We start from the raw sequence: 16,839 nt of genomic DNA on the forward strand, positions 1-16,839 counted from the left end.
TTGCACTAAATTTCAAACGGTAAAAGTAGCATGAAAGTATCGTATACCGTCACATATAATATGATTAAAGTATATTAAAGTATCACAGCAAGAAAGCATGATTGTATTAAAAGTATTTCAAAAACTTACGTTAACAAGTTACAAATATCAAAAAAATAATAAATATAATATATATATATATATATATCTATTTATTTATTTATATAATATATTTTTTTTTTTATAGACATTCATTCAGCTTGAAATGAATGTGTTTATCTATAAATTTCTATTCTTGTACAAATCCTATTTATTTCAAAAGTATAATAAATAATATTTCTACGTAACACTTTTGGTTTTTTCATACAATGGTGAATTTATTTCCAATATCATATAGCATATTATATAATAATAATATTTAAAACTAAATAGTTTCAATATTACAAAGATTCTGTGCGTTATAAATAAAAATATGCGCATATTAAGCTTACAATTTTTAAGAGTTATTTTAGCAATTTTACAAATTCGCGCGCTTATGAACAATGCAATACAAAGATAGTAGATCATTAATAAAACGATAAAACCATACATTTAGATTACGCAATTTTCGTTATTTTATCATGACAAATTATATTCAGTTAAAACTTTAAGATTCTGCTTCCATATCTTATACCTGCTTATATAAATATCTATGTAGATTTTATCATATTGTCAGTAGTGTAGGTTGTTGAGAAACTTTTAGTTTCAACGCTTCCGTAATTCATACGTGACGGGATCAGAGTCGATAGGAGAGCTACCTTCGTGATTTGAGGTCAACTGTAGGACAGTATCATTCTACTTCGAACACTTCAAGAGGATTGTCATACGTTGCAGTAGGTGAGCCATATTTTCTTCAGTTTTACAGTATGAGTAAAAAATCGTATCTTCAAGAATTTCTAGACATTGTATGAAGTGTCAAGATTTGATTTGTATAGTGTTTTGTTTCTTAAATTCATAAAACAACAAGAAAAAAAAGAAACAAATGGTTTTGATACGTGCCGCATGCATTAAGTGCCGAAGTTTTATCGTAAGGTCATTATATGCGATAGTTCGAGTACATTATACTTAATTTTGAAAAATGTAGCACTTTTGAAATCAAACAACTATTAACTTGATTGTTCAGATTTTTAAACTTCTTCCAGTGACCTTGTCAAGGTCAAACACTATATTATTTCCAAGGCAAACTTGCCTACCGGTATTTCAATTTCACACATATTTTGTCGAAAAATATTTAAAATGCTTAAATTTAAAGACAATTTGATGTTAATATTAAGGAAAGATTGTTTATCCTTGAAACTATTAGTAACTGACATGTAATATGAAAGTTAGATTGTACCACCTGCTCGTGCTAAATGGTCTGTATTTAATAATTTTTCAACATTTAGAATCAGTATTTTGTTATTGTTAAATATTTTTGTTTCAGACTTCTAATCAGTAAGTACAGTACTAATTACAGTAGGAAAATGCCAATCAAAAGCATCAAGGCACGTCAAATTTTTGACTCTCGTGGTAATCCTACTGTAGAGGTAAGATTACAAGAAAATGTTAATTCTTAAACAGATTAAATTTTATTTCAAATGTAATATTGCTGCATATAAAACAGAGATTTATTTTGGTATATAATGATTTTTGTTCTGAAAGTATGATAAATTATAAATCATAGATTGACAAGTGTACATTATGTAACCTTATATTGAATATTGGTATAATTTTAATATATATTCCTAATTTTCAGTTATATGCAACATTTTATATTATAATACATTACGTAATAATTAAGATTACACATAAATTGTTCTTATTATTTTTTATATATTTTATTTATAGGTTGACCTTGTATCAGACAATGGGCTGTTTAGGGCTGAAGTACCATCAGGTGCTTCCACCGGTGTTCATGAAGCTTTAGAACTTCGAGATAATGATAAATCTAAGTATCATGGGAAATCCGTTTTTAAAGCTGTAGAGAATATTAATAATATCATCACGCCTGAATTGTTGAAGGTATTGAGTGTTCAGCGTTTATACATAATATGTAGCATATATAACTTGTTTCAATTTTACATAGATTTATCAAAATTTGTCAATTTTTTAAACACATTTAGAAGGTGTATATATTGTTCATACGATCGAACAATAAAAACATTTGAATTTATTAACTAATCAATATGAAAATATTCGTTATCTAGTCAAATTTGGAAGTCACGCAACAAACTGATATCGATAACCTTCTATTGAAACTGGATGGTACACCGAATAAGTCAAAACTTGGCGCCAATGCACTTTTGGGTGTTTCTTTGGCAGTTTGTAAAGCGGGAGCTGCTAAAAAAGGGATTCCTTTATATAAGTAAGTGTGATTTTTAACTTAAATTTAATATCATAATTTATAAATAAAATTATTTAAACAAATCTTTCTTTATTAGCCTACAATGAAATTACGAAATATATGTCAAGTACAAAATGTATAAACAAATTTTAAATTTGATACTACTTTTTCAAATAATAAAAGATGAACAAAATTTTATATTACGTATCTGATACAAATATCACAGCTTTTACCTTCTACGTATAATAGGTAATTTTGTAAATTGTTCTGTAATTGCAGATATATCGCGGAATTGGCAGGAAATGCCAATATTATTTTGCCGGTACCAGCTTTTAATGTTATCAATGGAGGCTCACATGCTGGAAACAAATTGGCAATGCAGGAATTTATGATTCTACCTACTGGTGCTGCTAATTTCACTGAAGCCATGAAAATGGGTACTGAAGTTTACCACCATTTGAAGGCTGGTATTAAAAAGAAGTTTGGCCTTGATGCTACTGCTGTTGGCGACGAAGGTGGCTTTGCTCCAAATATTTTAGAGAACAAAGAAGCTTTAAATCTGATCATAGATGCCATTAAAGTAAGTATTTTTCTCTCTAGAAGGAAAATATTTTCTTACGCAAGGAATGTTCCTGCGAGGTATAGTTTACGTTTGCTTTTGTTATGGTATTAAGTTAAATGTTATTGAAATGATTATTCATAATTATCGTACAATGTAGGTTGCTGGATACGAAGGCAAAATCAAGATTGGTATGGATGTCGCTGCATCTGAATTTCATAAAAATGGGAAATATGATTTAGATTTTAAGAATGAAAAATCTGATCCAAACACATATTTGGAACCACAAGCTTTGAAGAACTTATATTTAGAATTTGTTAAGGAATTCCCGATTGTATCGATTGAAGATCCATTTGACCAAGACGACTGGAACTCGTGGACTTCTATGACATCCTCCACTCCTATTCAAATTGTAGGTGATGACCTTACCGTCACAAATCCTGAAAGGTAAAATCTTTAAATGAAATTATTTCCGATTTCTTATGAAATTACAAGTTCGTCAAATTTCGATATAACTCAAAATATCGAATTAATTATTTATCCTACAAAGTTATTTGTAGCATTAAATTGACAACTTGTAAATTTTAAAAAGTAATTACATTCGTTGAAAGCTATTTTCATGTTCATAGACGATAATTTCATTGTAAACCTATTACACGTTACAGAATTAAAACGGCTATTGAGAAGAAGGCTTGCAACTGTTTGTTACTAAAAGTCAATCAAATAGGCACTGTCACAGAATCAATTAATGCCCATAAACTTGCTAAAAGCGCCGGATGGGGTACAATGGTGTCTCATCGTTCTGGAGAAACAGAAGATACGTTCATAGCTGATTTAGTCGTTGGTCTATCGACTGGTCAGATCAAAACCGGTGCACCTTGTCGTTCAGAACGTTTGGCAAAGTACAATCAGATTCTTCGTATCGAAGAAGAATTGGGTGCGGCTGCCAAATATGCAGGGGAGAAATTCCGTAATCCTCATGCTTAAAAAACAATATATTTTATTAACACGAGAAACTAGTTGTTATATTTTCTGCAAAATAAATCGAATATATACTTTCGTAACCTTTACAATTGTGTTAATAAAATAATATTCAATGCTATCAATGTTACTATAGCATATAAAACTGAGAAAATTTTTAGTTTCCATTAAAAAAAGTACATGGAGAAGTAAAAACGTACAGATATTTATTATTTAATTGTCGTTTTAAGAATTGTTTATAGATGTACTAGTTAAGTGAAATAATATTATCGATGATACAATACGATACCAGTAATAATAATAACAATACTACGAAATTAATTTGTTAATTTGTTTGGGGAGCCTTTATTCGATTAAAAGATATATAAATCGTATCTTAATATTTTAAGTATGATATTAAGATCTTGTTTCATGGAGACGGTTAAATTAGATCAGATTTCACAGCGAGAAGTAAAAAAGAAAAAGCGATGAAATCTGTTATCTGTGAAGTTAGAAGCACAAATTGAACGAATATCATACATGACAATGATATTGATGAAGCATAATTTTGTTTTCTCGTTAACCACGAGCTCTAAATCTATTTGAATAAAGTTATCAGAGACACTGTAAAACAAAAGTAAAATAAATGTGAATAAATATTATAAGATATAATCAACATTATAATATTTCAAATAAATTAGTACTCCACTCTACAAAATGTTATTAACTTCATTATCACTACTTTGCTTTTTTTTTCATCTGCTAGAAAGTTATTTATATCGTATTGAATTAATCAAGTAAATCGAATATATTAACGTATCACCTCTCATTTTTCCTGAAATGCAATATACATATAATTACGAAATAAAACCATATTTATATACGGATATTTTATATACGGATATTAATCGCGTTATTTTGGCTTCAGGAATCACCCTTTAAATTTCCTGACACCTGCAACCGAACACGCTATATATTCCTTCTTTTAATTTCACCGTACTACTCTAACGATCCCTTCCGACCTCCACGTAACAAACGTACTGCGAGTTCTGATCCATCATACCGAGATCATACCAGATCCTTCTTTCTTCAAATGTCCGCACCCCGCTCTAGCTACTAGTCTTTGGCTTCCCTTACTTCCCTTATTAAACGAATACCTTAGTAACGCCTTTGATTCTCACACACATCTCACACATTCTCGCCAAATATCGTATTCCTTCCTTGCTATATCCACACCTTTCTACACATTTCTCCCTATTTTTCTCGCTATCTGTCTTCCTCAATTCCTTTCTTCCTTCTTTCATGGTCTCCTTGGCTAGAGTCCTTCCTCTCGCCTCTTCGGATCTTACTTCAAATTTAATGGCTCCTGCATAGCTCAGCATATTCTCAATCTCTATCTTTTGATTTCTTGTACGTAATAGCAGGTGGTCCGACGTGTATCAATCCAATACTAACGTCGCACTTTAAATACTTTCATAGAATCCTTCCTAGGTGCTTTCTCCATAAGATCTTTAAGATATCTTTAAGATTTTACTAAACTATCAAATAGTTTTTCACGTAATAGTTAGTTTTTCACGTAAGAATAGAAGAATTTTTGCCATTGGAAGTCTATTAATTATAAAAGAAGCTCTAAATTCAAGAGTAATCGTACATCGTTATAAATTTTCAGGATTATATGTATAAAGAAAATGAAAAGAGCAGCGATTGAACGAGATAAAACTGTGTGTGCGTAGAAACATTTTCAGTGTGATATAGTAAATCAGGGTGAATAAAATCAAAAATTCTGAAAATTAATCGCCAAGGGTATGTTTATAAACGCCTTTCACCTTCTAGAGCCTAATATTTTCTATACTTGTGTGTTTCATGTTATACAAATTGGGAATGTTAGATCAAATCTTGAGTCATAAATACACACATAAAGTGTACACAGTCAGGCTCACTGTGCATGTTTTTGAAATCGTAGAAGGTCCGGAAGGCGAACCGTGTCCTGACCGCGAATGCGGATTTACTTTCCACTTACTTCTATCGTGTACAAAACGTGTACGAAAGACAGATTATAACGAGATTTTTATCAAATTGATGGATTACGATAACTTTTACGATATAAAAAGCGACCAATATTATTGAATTATTAAACAATATTCAGTAACAGTATACAGTATCTATCGGATGGTTTCTAGAGAAGAAACGTACACAAGCAGAAAAATCTACGTACACGCAATGTTGCACATCATTGGCGAATAAAAGTTCTTTCTATCTTCTAAATCTAAAAGATATCTATCCCGTTCTACGATTCTACTGAATCAAATCAGAACATTTGAAATTATACCTTACCCTGAATAGATAGAAATGTAAATGACGTATTGTTGAAAATTAAATTACTCGAGTTTTACAGAGCTTTTTTCTAAAGAAAAAAAAAACAAAGTTCAAATTCGAAATCTTATAGGATTCTTAATAGAATCTATCAGATAATTATTAATCGTACAAACGATTTTCGTTTTTATTTAATGTTATATATAATTATGCCTCGAACGAATATGCAAGAAAATTGATTGTATCTCGGTGTACTTTCACTACCTGTATTACGAAGTAGTTGACGTTCTAGGTCATTTTCTATAAAAAAAAAAAAAAGATCGTTTATACGGTTGACCGCGAGCACGAAGTAGCCTTAATGTAATCGGTCAAGTTGAGTCGTTAGCCTTGCTAGTCAGTTATTCGAATATCGGGTCAAGGTTATTGAACATCAGACGAATAAACTCGGCATCTGATGGTTCGTTTTTGATGGCCGCATAAAATCATACTTTATTTCAATGACGGACCGTTTCTGTCGTGATCGATCAGGTTCGCGTAGGTTCCTATTCGAAAGCATCTAAAATACGATAAAACAACTGCTGGCCGGCTATCAACACGCGTACGTATACAGAAAAAAGAGATCCGTAGGAAAGTCTGAATGGAAAAAGCTTATTTTATTTTTTCGACTCGTCGTTTCATATAGAATCACTGCCACTCCGTTGATCTTAGTTGAAACTGATCTTTTCTGACCGGATATTTCCTGCTGAAGGTAAGCCACTTAGAGATAATGGTCGCTGTGCCGTCTAGTGTGCCCACGATGAACGCCGAGAAAGGGATTTAATCGAAGTAAGTGGCTTATAAGAGCGCGTATGGTGGAATGTTTCATTCAGTTGAGCCAACGTGATCCAAGGCAAACGAGACCCGGTGCGTGTCTAACGAATCGTTCACTTATCGTTCATCGCATTTCCGTTCCGTATCGGTTTTCTACTACGTATGCACGCACAGTGGAACTATCGAATTTGTTAATTATTTCTTGAAACCAGTTGAATTTTCTTCTCTCGATGGTGTCGAACTATCGTTCCATTGCTCGTCTCATAGTAATTGGAAAATTTCTACAATTACGATAAACGTTGCCCGGGATACTACAATAATACGATACTACTACGAAGATGAGAAAGTAAAAGTACTAAAAGTTGCAGCGATGGGTGTGTGAGAATGAAAAAGAAAACTTTGCCTCTAACAATAAGTGATAATAATTGTTATTTTGAAAACATAAACGTTTAAAATACAAATCTATTTTGTATCAAATGGCAAACAAAATATATCATTCTTGCGTAACATTTCTTCATAAGTATATATCGGTATAGCATGTTCAAGGAATGCATAGAATGGTCCCTATTATATACGCTTACGTTCGTAAAGTGGTAATAAGCAGCGGTTAAAAGAGACAGAGATCCTTTCTATGATGGAAATATTTGATTTCTTAGCAGTAAAACTACGCTACAGCTTGACCATTCGTATTTTTTCAATTTGCTTGCTTTCTATCTTTCCTTGAGAAAGAATTCAGTTAGACATATCAATTATACATAGATATTTTTTTAAGATTACGCGATCTTAAGCAGCGTCGATTTCGATGATATTTGAATATCTCGCCTAGTATTTGCATTGTATCGCAAATGCGTGAATATACATTTACATGTATGCAGTGTATTTCTGCCTATAGTTGCGCGTATGTGACAGCGTATGCGTTTTCTGTCTGCCGCTGCGCTTCTTCGCTTTGCAAGCGAGGATCGGCCGAGCGTAAAACCACCGTGCACAACGATACAATGTATATGCGAGATTGCGAGGAATGTCTGTTGCAACTTGTAATTCGACCAAAAACGAATATCAATGTATCGGCTTTGGCTTTTGGTTAAACTATGCAATGCGGTCGTCGCGAGGCGGCCGGTAACGCTTATTGTTCTCATTTTACGGATGTGTTTCGGGCGTCGTGAGGGTGCCAAATCAAAGACCACTTATGACAGATATTTCTTACATTTTCGCATACGCGCTTTCTGCTCCAAGTCTTTAAGCTCGCGTTAAGACTTCCGTTTATGGACGGAAGATAAGCGGCCGGCAACCAATAGCGACGCATACGCAGCCATAGATGCACAACTATAGGTAGAAATAGACTGTAGCGATATGTGCAGTTTTTAGAGAACATCTCGCAAACTAAGCTCGATCAAGAGATCGACGGTTGTATATGTATAGGAAAAAGTTGTTTGAAATGTTAAACTTTACGACGCATTTACAAGTCATCGAAATCGGACAGGTTGAAACAATTCTACAAGCTTATCGGCAGCATCTGAATCGATTACGAAAGGAAAGTCGTAGAATTATTTAAGTACCAGAGTCAAGATGGGTTTCACATTTCACAGCCACGGTGATCAAAAAGCTTGCAACTTATTGCACCAACGAAACAGATATATTTTAATCCGCAACAAAGTCTTACGAAACTGTGGAAACTCTAAGTTAGGTAACTACCAAGTAAAGTAGCTCAAAAGTTTCAAAGTAAAGTAGCGCAAAAATTTGAAGTAAACGTTCAAATGTATATGTATATGAGGAACGTCATCGATCAAAGGTCATCCGGCGCGAGTTCGATGAGTGCAGAGTCTAGAATCGAGAATCTAAAATCGAGTATCTAAAAACTGAATGAAGTGGCCCGTTGAAACTCCATCTGACTTTTATCCAAATATTTAATTACAATTAGCTTGGAAACTAACACCTACGACATGCACAAAATACATAGAACGCGCAGAAGCAAAAACACGACGATTACGTCGACAACATTACTTTCGTGTAATGCATTACATAGTAAACGTGTCTTATTAAGTGAAAATCACTGTTTTCGTCATTTATATCAAAGATTTCCATTAACGAAATATTATTTCATGCCAAGTCAAACATATCGGAGACTAAGGAAAATTAGAAGGCAAATAAGAAGCAACAAAGCGCAAAGTTATTAAATCACGTGATCGAATTATTAATTAGCGAAGTGACTGATCGTGAGAATCGTCAAAGATCGATATTAAACAGTTTGAGTTTGTTTAAACCTGCTTCGGTATGGCGCCGCCAGAAGGGTATGTTAAATCGCTGTATTATGCATTTCGAGCAACAATCATCGTAGAAACATAGTTTACGTTACAACGAATATGTAATCAATTTTCATTGTATTCGTTGACCTTGTCGCTTCTACCCATACCGTTCATAGAGGTACATGGTATAATAAGCTATACACGTATATCTCTATGTGTCTGTCTTTATATCTCTATGCTTGTGTTTATAGAATAATAAGTTTCTTACGCTTATACGGACATTCAAGCGTACCATTGTACAAATCATAACCGCGCGTAAAAACTAATTCGATATTTCAACAGGCTGAGTATACAGAGCAATGTATCAAATATTGGAAGATATTGGACGTGTATATTTCTATATTTTATCGCATCTAACTGTAATTCAATATTGCAAGTTTCGCAACCAAGTACATACGTGTATACGCTTGTGTATGCTTCAATTCCTACATGCATTTATCTTTATCTCTTTTTTATCTATTCATCTTTTTTCATCGTAACCTACTCGTCTATCGTATATTATATGGTGATATCTTCTAACCAAGACATCCTCTTTCTACATCCAGGATGCCGATGCTATTAGTTTTCGGCGTTTTTCTTCTAAATAGTAAATTGTTAAGACAAACGGTAGAATAGAAAATTCGTTATTTTCAATGAATGTCGACAATAAGTAGGATAACTTGAACATGTAGATATGATATGTCTAACTTTGTTATCGTCTATATCTATAGAAAAGTGAAGCGTGTACGAGCTTCTTGCTCACGCGTGTAGCTGATAGCTGCATTACGTAGTCTAACTACAAGTATACGTACATGTATGTGTTATGCTGTAACTCGTGTAATTTTCTAAATGTAAAATTGTGCTACTTAGAGAAAAAGGCTGAAAGACGATATCATCGATATAATAAAAATTATGGTATATTTAAAAAGATTTCTTCCTTTCTTTGTCAAATGCTGCTATTTTAGGGAAGAACACCGTTCAATGTTAGGATACCATGCAGCCAATTACGATGCAAAGATAATACAGATTGGCAATGTTTGCGAAGACATTGAAAATAATAATACTCGCGATAAAGATAGCACTTTGGACGAAAAATGTGACATAATATATTACTCGTCAAATTCCAAAGGTATATTCGCACAGGTGAGGTGCATTAACAAACACGTATTATTAATAAAATGTACGACGTACAGAAGGAATTACTTGTAATAGTTTGAAAAGTCAACGGTCGGATAAAACTCGAGACGATAAGAATAATATAAATATACTGTTTTACATACTAGGTAATTATTTATCGACCAGCATTTCCTTCCAAGTTCCAAGCCAAAGTCATTTTCTCTTCTCCATAACATACATATATACATATGTATGTAATATAGAAGTTAACTAAAGAGATAGTAATGTAAATAAATGATATTATTAACGTATTATAATATAGCATAGTATTATTACGCTATCGATGATAATACGATACCTTTGAGTCCATTTCAAAGTAAATAAACAAGTAACAAATATCACTTTTGATTATTTGAAAAATGTTTCGTTTAGGTAAATGTGTATTCACAGAAAAAAGCCACCTCGGATTTCGATCACTTTCAAATATGTTATAAAGTTCAACATTGTGAACAACTTATCCCTATGCATATGTATGTATCGCGAGGCGAGTATTCTATAGATTAATACGCACCGATAAGGGGATTACGACGGGATATCGTTGCCTATAACTCGAAAACCGAGCCGACCACTGCCGGTTATACATGCACGTGTATAGGAAAAAGTTGTTCAAACGCGTATCTTTTCTCCTTTTCCAATTCTTCTTTTTTTCCAAGTTTAGAATATTCAGAAAAATTAGAAATTGAAGAATTTGGCAACTATCGAACGAAATAGATCCAAAGGTGTTATGGCAAAACATATTAAAAGTATACTTTTGTATTTTCCTGAATGTTTTTGATGTTTTTTTTCCTTTTTTTTTTAACATCTTTTTCGTGTTTTAGTGCTTGGTATCTGGTGCGGTATTATTGCTACTAACCGGTGGAGGAATGCCAATTGGTTACAGTGCAATTCTGTTACCGCAATTGGCTGAAGAAAATGGTACGATGTACGCTGATCGGCAACTTGGATCCTGGATAGGTACCTACCTGTTTCAAAATAAATTTCTCAATTACGTTCGATGATACTTGATAACGCTAGATCTCGTAACATCTTGAACCTTTACATACTACGAAGCAAAACGGTGAATCGCAATCTCCGATAATACGAACAGTTGCCACGCGTCTCCCGCAGTTCTGCAGCTTTCTTTCCCTCCAATCTCCTAGATGTTTGCATTCCCCCAACCTTGTCTTTTCGACACACTTTGACTTTTCAGAAAATTACCATCACCACTATTTCGGTTATTCCGTTCGATCGAGGGAACTCGCCACTCGCGCCGTCCATAGTGAAAGATGAAGCGCGTCAAAATCTCTGAGACGTTTGTCCCTCGAGTTCTCCGTATGACCGCGATGCGTGTTCTTTGGGATCGTTGACATTTTGCGTACAGAACTTTGGTACACAGGTATATCGTTCCCACTGTATTCGTAGATGAGTCATTTCGCTACACAGGGTACTGTTACGTTCGCGTCTCATAATTTCGTTATTCCAAGATTGTACACTCGGCTTGGGATTCGAAGGATCCGTCTACGAAAATCCCGCGTAGCGCACGAATTTCTCCTATTGCCCGCTACTTCTTTCCTCGTCGAGCTCGCTTCGGTAACTTAACTTAAACAGTAACTTAATCAGTTACTGAAATCAATACACCGTTGGACATTATTTCAAATTACGAGAGAACGATTAAATCGCTTATTTTGTGGCTTAAACTCCACTACGTCGAAGAGTAATCGGCAAAAATGTAATTTTTCTTTTGCGTTCAAGCATATATCTGTTATTTATGTTTCAGCTTCGGTTCATAGTCTAGCAACGCCTGTCGGATCTTTGGTGTCCGGCCCATTGTTGGATGAGATCGGCAGGCGTGGATCTCTACAATTTGCAGCAGTACCGCTGTTCGTTGGATGGTTCGTCATAGGTTTTGCTAAAAACATTTCCTGCCTTTTGATAGGAAGAGTTGTACTAGGTTTTGGTGTCGGCCTAATGGGAGTACCAGCTCAGGTAGGAAGTATCAATCGTTTCTCTTTTCGATTGCGTAACAAACTTTTCATTCTTCAGCCGAATTCGTCGATGGACAAATTGTTTTTATTTTAATATTTTTATAATTAATAATAATTATCATATAATCGTTAATAATTAACTTTAATACGCACAACGACTTTTTACTTATAGATTGGCCTTTGAGTTTTATTCCATCATCATTGATGTTTCGTTCTGTTTATATTTTGCCCACATTACATAAATATACGTATCTATCAATCTATTAGTTGTCATATTCGCGTCACGTAAATGTACAATCTACCGTACAAATCTCTTTTTCGTTCTTTGGTATTTTGTCAATTTAAAAATTCTAAGATTATTAGCCCATCTATCTTGAAATTTGAGACATTGATCACGGAATCGTGTCTGACAGGTGTTACTGGGTGAAACGGCTGATTCGACGCTTCGTGGATTTCTGACAGGAAGTACGCTCACCTTTTATTGCCTCGGTATCGTCATCATTTACGCGTTAGGAGCTTGTTTTACGTGGGACATCGTGGCTCTTTGCGGGGCCGTTCTTCCCATAACAGCACTGATCGCGTTAATCCTGATTCCGGAAAGTCCTGCTTGGCTCGTAAGACGCAGGAAACCTGACAAGGCGAGAAAAGCCTTGCTGTGGTTGAGAGGAGGTAACGCGCAACAGGTAAGTGCAATACGTATACGTAGGCATAGATATCTTTGTAAAATAGTCACGGAATCGAAAGTCTATCGAAAGTCGAAGAAATTCGTTTTATCGTGATAATCGGTGTATTTGCAAAGCGTATCGTCGGTTTGCCATTTGGGAAAATGACATTTAAAAAACCCTCTATTGTTAGATATGTACAGCAATCGAGCCTATTAGCGAAACGATTTCTACAACGAGAGCCTGGTCGTTTTATCCAATGACTATTCGTTCCTACAGTCAATTAACAAAGCCTGAATAATAAATTTTATTACTTATAAAATTGAATAATTAGTCATTTTTTGTCATTTGCGATTACTTATTTCTTGGCAAACTGTATTTTACTTTTCGCAATGTCACGCCACGTGACGTGTCGCGTCCCTTGCGGCAAGCCAATGATGAATTTACGATGAAAAGTTGACTTTTACAAATTACGTTTATATTTGCGAAAGGTTGATGCCGAAATGAGAATATTGGAAGCTCGAATGAAAACGGATTTAGCACGGACGGCTACGACCACGACGTCACGGCTCGGACAAATTTCTTCCGTCGTTTCTACGCTGCTCGATCCTAGTGTTTTGAAACCACTAACGATCATCAATATCTTTAATATTCTTCAGTTAATAAGTGGGACATTTGTCATCGTTTTCTATGCAGTAAATCTCGTCGAAGATATCGGTAAACGGAATCGTTATGCATTTAATATACAGCAGACATGATTTATAGAAAATACCAAACACTAACTACTTCTTAATCTGTAAAGCAAATTGTTAAATGCTTTCGTAACGCTATCGACTCGAATTTTCTTCTAGAATATCTAATAAGCGAACGACACAAGCGTACAGTTTCATTATTATCATCGTTATAGAGTTTCTCGTCTCAAAAACGACCAACACGAAAAATACATTTCCACTCTACCGTAAAAACCGTTTGCGTTGCAAAGCTTAAAAATTTGTTTGCCTAAAATGATTAAAGGGGGCGATTAAAGGGGGAAATGATTACTTGGACGATTAGTATCGAAGAATCCAAGAGCAGCCTGAACCGGCTGTGATACACACGTTACCGGTTAATTAATTTTCTTTTTTAAGTTTCATTCCACGTTTTCTCTGGTGTGTTTGTTTTTCAAGAACGTCTACGAAATCTGCCATTACGTAGCAAATTTGTGCAGCAATTCTAAATAAAAAATGTTCCTTTAAACATTTCACGGCTATTTAAAGTTATTTAAAATCGCAAATACCGATGACCGTCTTTAGAGAATAATTGCAAGTATACGCAATCGTGCGTGATCTTTCGACTGTTCGCATAAATTCTGCTCGTGTTTGTCGAGCGAAAATTTTTGTGTTTGAAACGAGCAACTCTGTAAGGATCACGCGGATCTAGTGGATATCGTAGACCAGAGAACAAATTTTATTCGTTGGACAGTGTAATCGATAGAAAATAAGAAATACGTCGGTTTTATCCCATACACTTTGTACATTCCACGTTACTATTATATTAATTACGCATATTATATTATCTGATTATGTATACCTATTTTGTTATACGCAGGTGGTAACAGGATAAATAACTATTTGGCAGCGGTAATTACGGCCATTACTAGAGTCTTGTTCAGTTCAATAGCGAGTGTTTTATTGTTGAAAATAAATAGGAGATATCTAGGAATGTTTTCTGCCGTGGGCACGGCTTTCGCTTCCTTAGTCCTCGCGGGATATTTATTGATTCAGGAAGAATCTTCTATCGACGTGAGTGTACATTTTTATTTAATTATCATAAATGTTAGAGATTTATGTAGTAATGTGATCTGTTATATCGGATTCGTATATTTTAGGTTTACGTTGTTGGTATTCTTCTGTTGGCCTACGTGGCAGTCAGCTCCATGGGACTGATGACATTTCCAGGGTTAATGGTTGCCGAGTTACTTCCTCAAAGGGCTCGAGGAATCGGCGGTGGTTGCAATTTCTTCTTTTTCAACTTATTCATCTTTATAGTTACAAAATCTTTCCCCGCGGTACGTCCACGATTATATAAGATTTAACGCTTAATAATTTATTTGTATGGCAAACAAGGATACTTGAACGTAAATGACGCTTTTGACATGTTTGAAATGTTCGAAACGTTTCTAGTAGTAAGGACATTTGATTTTTCTAAATTTATCGGAGAACAACAGTCGTCTGCGGTCGTACTCAGCCACGATTTTCGAGCGTTGACAAATTAATAAATATAATAAATATATTTTTCTTGAAATTTTCACAAAATCCTAGACATCAAGTAGACAAATGATTGACACGACACGGAATGGTCCGTAATAGAAATATTATGTGCAACATAATATTTCTATTTGTATACGCGTAAAAATATCGGAAGAAATTGTTGCCAATAACGTTTGCATCGTTAAAACAGGTAAGAGACGCAGTAGGCATTACTGGAATTTTTGCAATTTTTGGCATTTCCGCCCTTTTGGAGGCAATATTCGTTTACGTTGCTTTACCGGAAACGAAAAATCGCACGCTTCAAGAAATCGAGGATTACTTTCAGGTACGCATCCCACGTTTCTACTTTGATCCAACGTGTAATTTGTACGTGTAAAAACGATTAACGTCTATTTCCCATTGCAGCAAGATAACTTACTTTGGATTACTCGTTCGAGATAAAGGACAAGTGACGTGAAAGCCATAAAGTGACGTCCTACATAAAGATTCGTACTTTAAAATGTACAAGCGTAAGATTTATATAGAATATGGGTAATTATAATCGAAGAGTACGTCGAAGAGAACGCAAAAACTGAATCGTTTCTCGCGATTTCTGCGTAGAATTATTTCGGCAATTATTTATTTGTTCAAACCGATTCTCAAACATTTATCGATAGACGGACCCTTCTGCCTCTCCGATGTTTCTTAAAGTAATTACAAAATAGTTTTCCGAAAGTTCGACAAATTACAAGAATAGAGCAAAAAATCAACGTTTAACTGCGCGTTTAACTTTACGCTTTAACTAACCGAATAACTCGGCCATACAGCTTGCTCCAAAGTTCCGGTCCAAAGTTCCGCAAGCGAATCCTCGTTCTCGGATATTTAATATGGAATATCGCCGAGAACCGATCGTCTTCTTCCTATTCCGCCGCGGTTCCAGTTGTCACTCTGGCATTCGACCAGTTGTGACTGTCGAATGCTCGTGTCTTTCCATATCGTGACTGCCACATGGCCGCAATAGCGTACATCAAAAATCTCCTCGAGCAACGAACATGCTCGATAGTTGATCAACGAGTATACACGATCTCTTATATTTCCTAACAGCATCCTACAAAGGATTCAACAAATTTCCGACAATTGGAACGTATGTACCAGGAAAGTTGTTTCCTCCTGAAACCCATATTTATCGTATTATGATATTTATGTATATACGTGTAAATAAATATTCGCTTTATTCAATGAAAATGAACAATGTATCATATACCGGTAAAGTAACAGACGAATTTAACGATTTTGCGACGAATGCGGCGACATCTGCGGGAAAATAGCAATATTTGAAAAGCTTCTTTTGAAAACATACGCACGCTCTTTTAGATCGACACTCTTTTTCTTTCTACTCTGAACTTTTCATTTTCCCTTGATATAAAATCGTAGAAAAAAGCTCGTCGCTCGCATTAAACACGGGTAAAACGCTAAAAGAAGATGTTCTCGTACACCAGTACTTGTATTACTCGATTAAGAATTAGATAATGGTTTTGGCATTG

General features: G+C 34.6%; 2 protein-coding genes across 4 annotated transcripts; both read left to right on the forward strand.

The window, feature by feature from the left end:
* Window positions 1-580: 580 nt before the first annotated feature.
* Window positions 581-4,098, forward strand: LOC117213525 (enolase). The gene is made up of 7 exons (XM_033458943.1): window positions 581-855; window positions 1,442-1,544; window positions 1,846-2,019; window positions 2,205-2,362; window positions 2,621-2,921; window positions 3,061-3,347; window positions 3,566-4,098. Exons 2-7 carry the CDS (start codon window positions 1,482-1,484, stop codon window positions 3,885-3,887), a joined length of 1,305 nt encoding a protein of 434 aa, XP_033314834.1. The 5' UTR covers window positions 581-855; window positions 1,442-1,481; the 3' UTR covers window positions 3,888-4,098.
* Window positions 4,099-7,094: 2,996 nt separating this feature from the next.
* Window positions 7,095-15,861, forward strand: LOC117213468 (facilitated trehalose transporter Tret1-like). 3 transcript variants are annotated; one of them, XM_033458818.1, is made up of 10 exons: window positions 7,095-7,357; window positions 9,091-9,271; window positions 11,260-11,395; window positions 12,198-12,406; window positions 12,819-13,088; window positions 13,559-13,784; window positions 14,655-14,848; window positions 14,935-15,114; window positions 15,507-15,641; window positions 15,722-15,861. In XM_033458818.1, exons 3-10 carry the CDS (start codon window positions 11,305-11,307, stop codon window positions 15,755-15,757), a joined length of 1,341 nt encoding a protein of 446 aa, XP_033314709.1. In that variant the 5' UTR covers window positions 7,095-7,357; window positions 9,091-9,271; window positions 11,260-11,304; the 3' UTR covers window positions 15,758-15,861. The 3 variants fall into 3 exon arrangements, with proteins under 3 accessions (XP_033314709.1, XP_033314708.1, XP_033314707.1); XM_033458817.1 differs by lacking the exon at window positions 9,091-9,271 and adding an exon at window positions 10,231-10,408 and having other exon boundaries at window positions 7,095-7,353; XM_033458816.1 differs by lacking the exon at window positions 7,095-7,357 and adding an exon at window positions 10,231-10,408.
* Window positions 15,862-16,839: the final 978 nt, after the last annotated feature.

Source organism: Bombus bifarius, unplaced genomic scaffold (assembly GCF_011952205.1).
Source record: "Bombus bifarius isolate JDL3187 unplaced genomic scaffold, Bbif_JDL3187 scf7180000009111, whole genome shotgun sequence".
Classification (NCBI taxonomy): domain Eukaryota; kingdom Metazoa; phylum Arthropoda; class Insecta; order Hymenoptera; family Apidae; genus Bombus; species Bombus bifarius.

What these genes read in the sequence shown, in the direction of transcription:
- LOC117213525 (XM_033458943.1), top strand. Translation starts at nt 1,482, where the DNA reads ATGCCAATCAAAAGCATCAAGGCACGTCAAATTTTTGACTCTCGTGGT. An exon ending in GTGGTAATCCTACTGTAGAG is followed by an intron (nt 1,545 to 1,845) that starts GTAAGATTACAA and finishes TTTTATTTATAG; the next exon opens with GTTGACCTTGTATCAGACAA. An exon ending in AAAGGGATTCCTTTATATAA is followed by an intron (nt 2,363 to 2,620) that starts GTAAGTGTGATT and finishes CTGTAATTGCAG; the next exon opens with ATATATCGCGGAATTGGCAG.
- LOC117213468 (XM_033458816.1), top strand. An exon ending in AAATCTCGTCGAAGATATCG is followed by an intron (nt 13,785 to 14,654) that starts GTAAACGGAATC and finishes TGTTATACGCAG; the next exon opens with GTGGTAACAGGATAAATAAC. An exon ending in TTACAAAATCTTTCCCCGCG is followed by an intron (nt 15,115 to 15,506) that starts GTACGTCCACGA and finishes TCGTTAAAACAG; the next exon opens with GTAAGAGACGCAGTAGGCAT.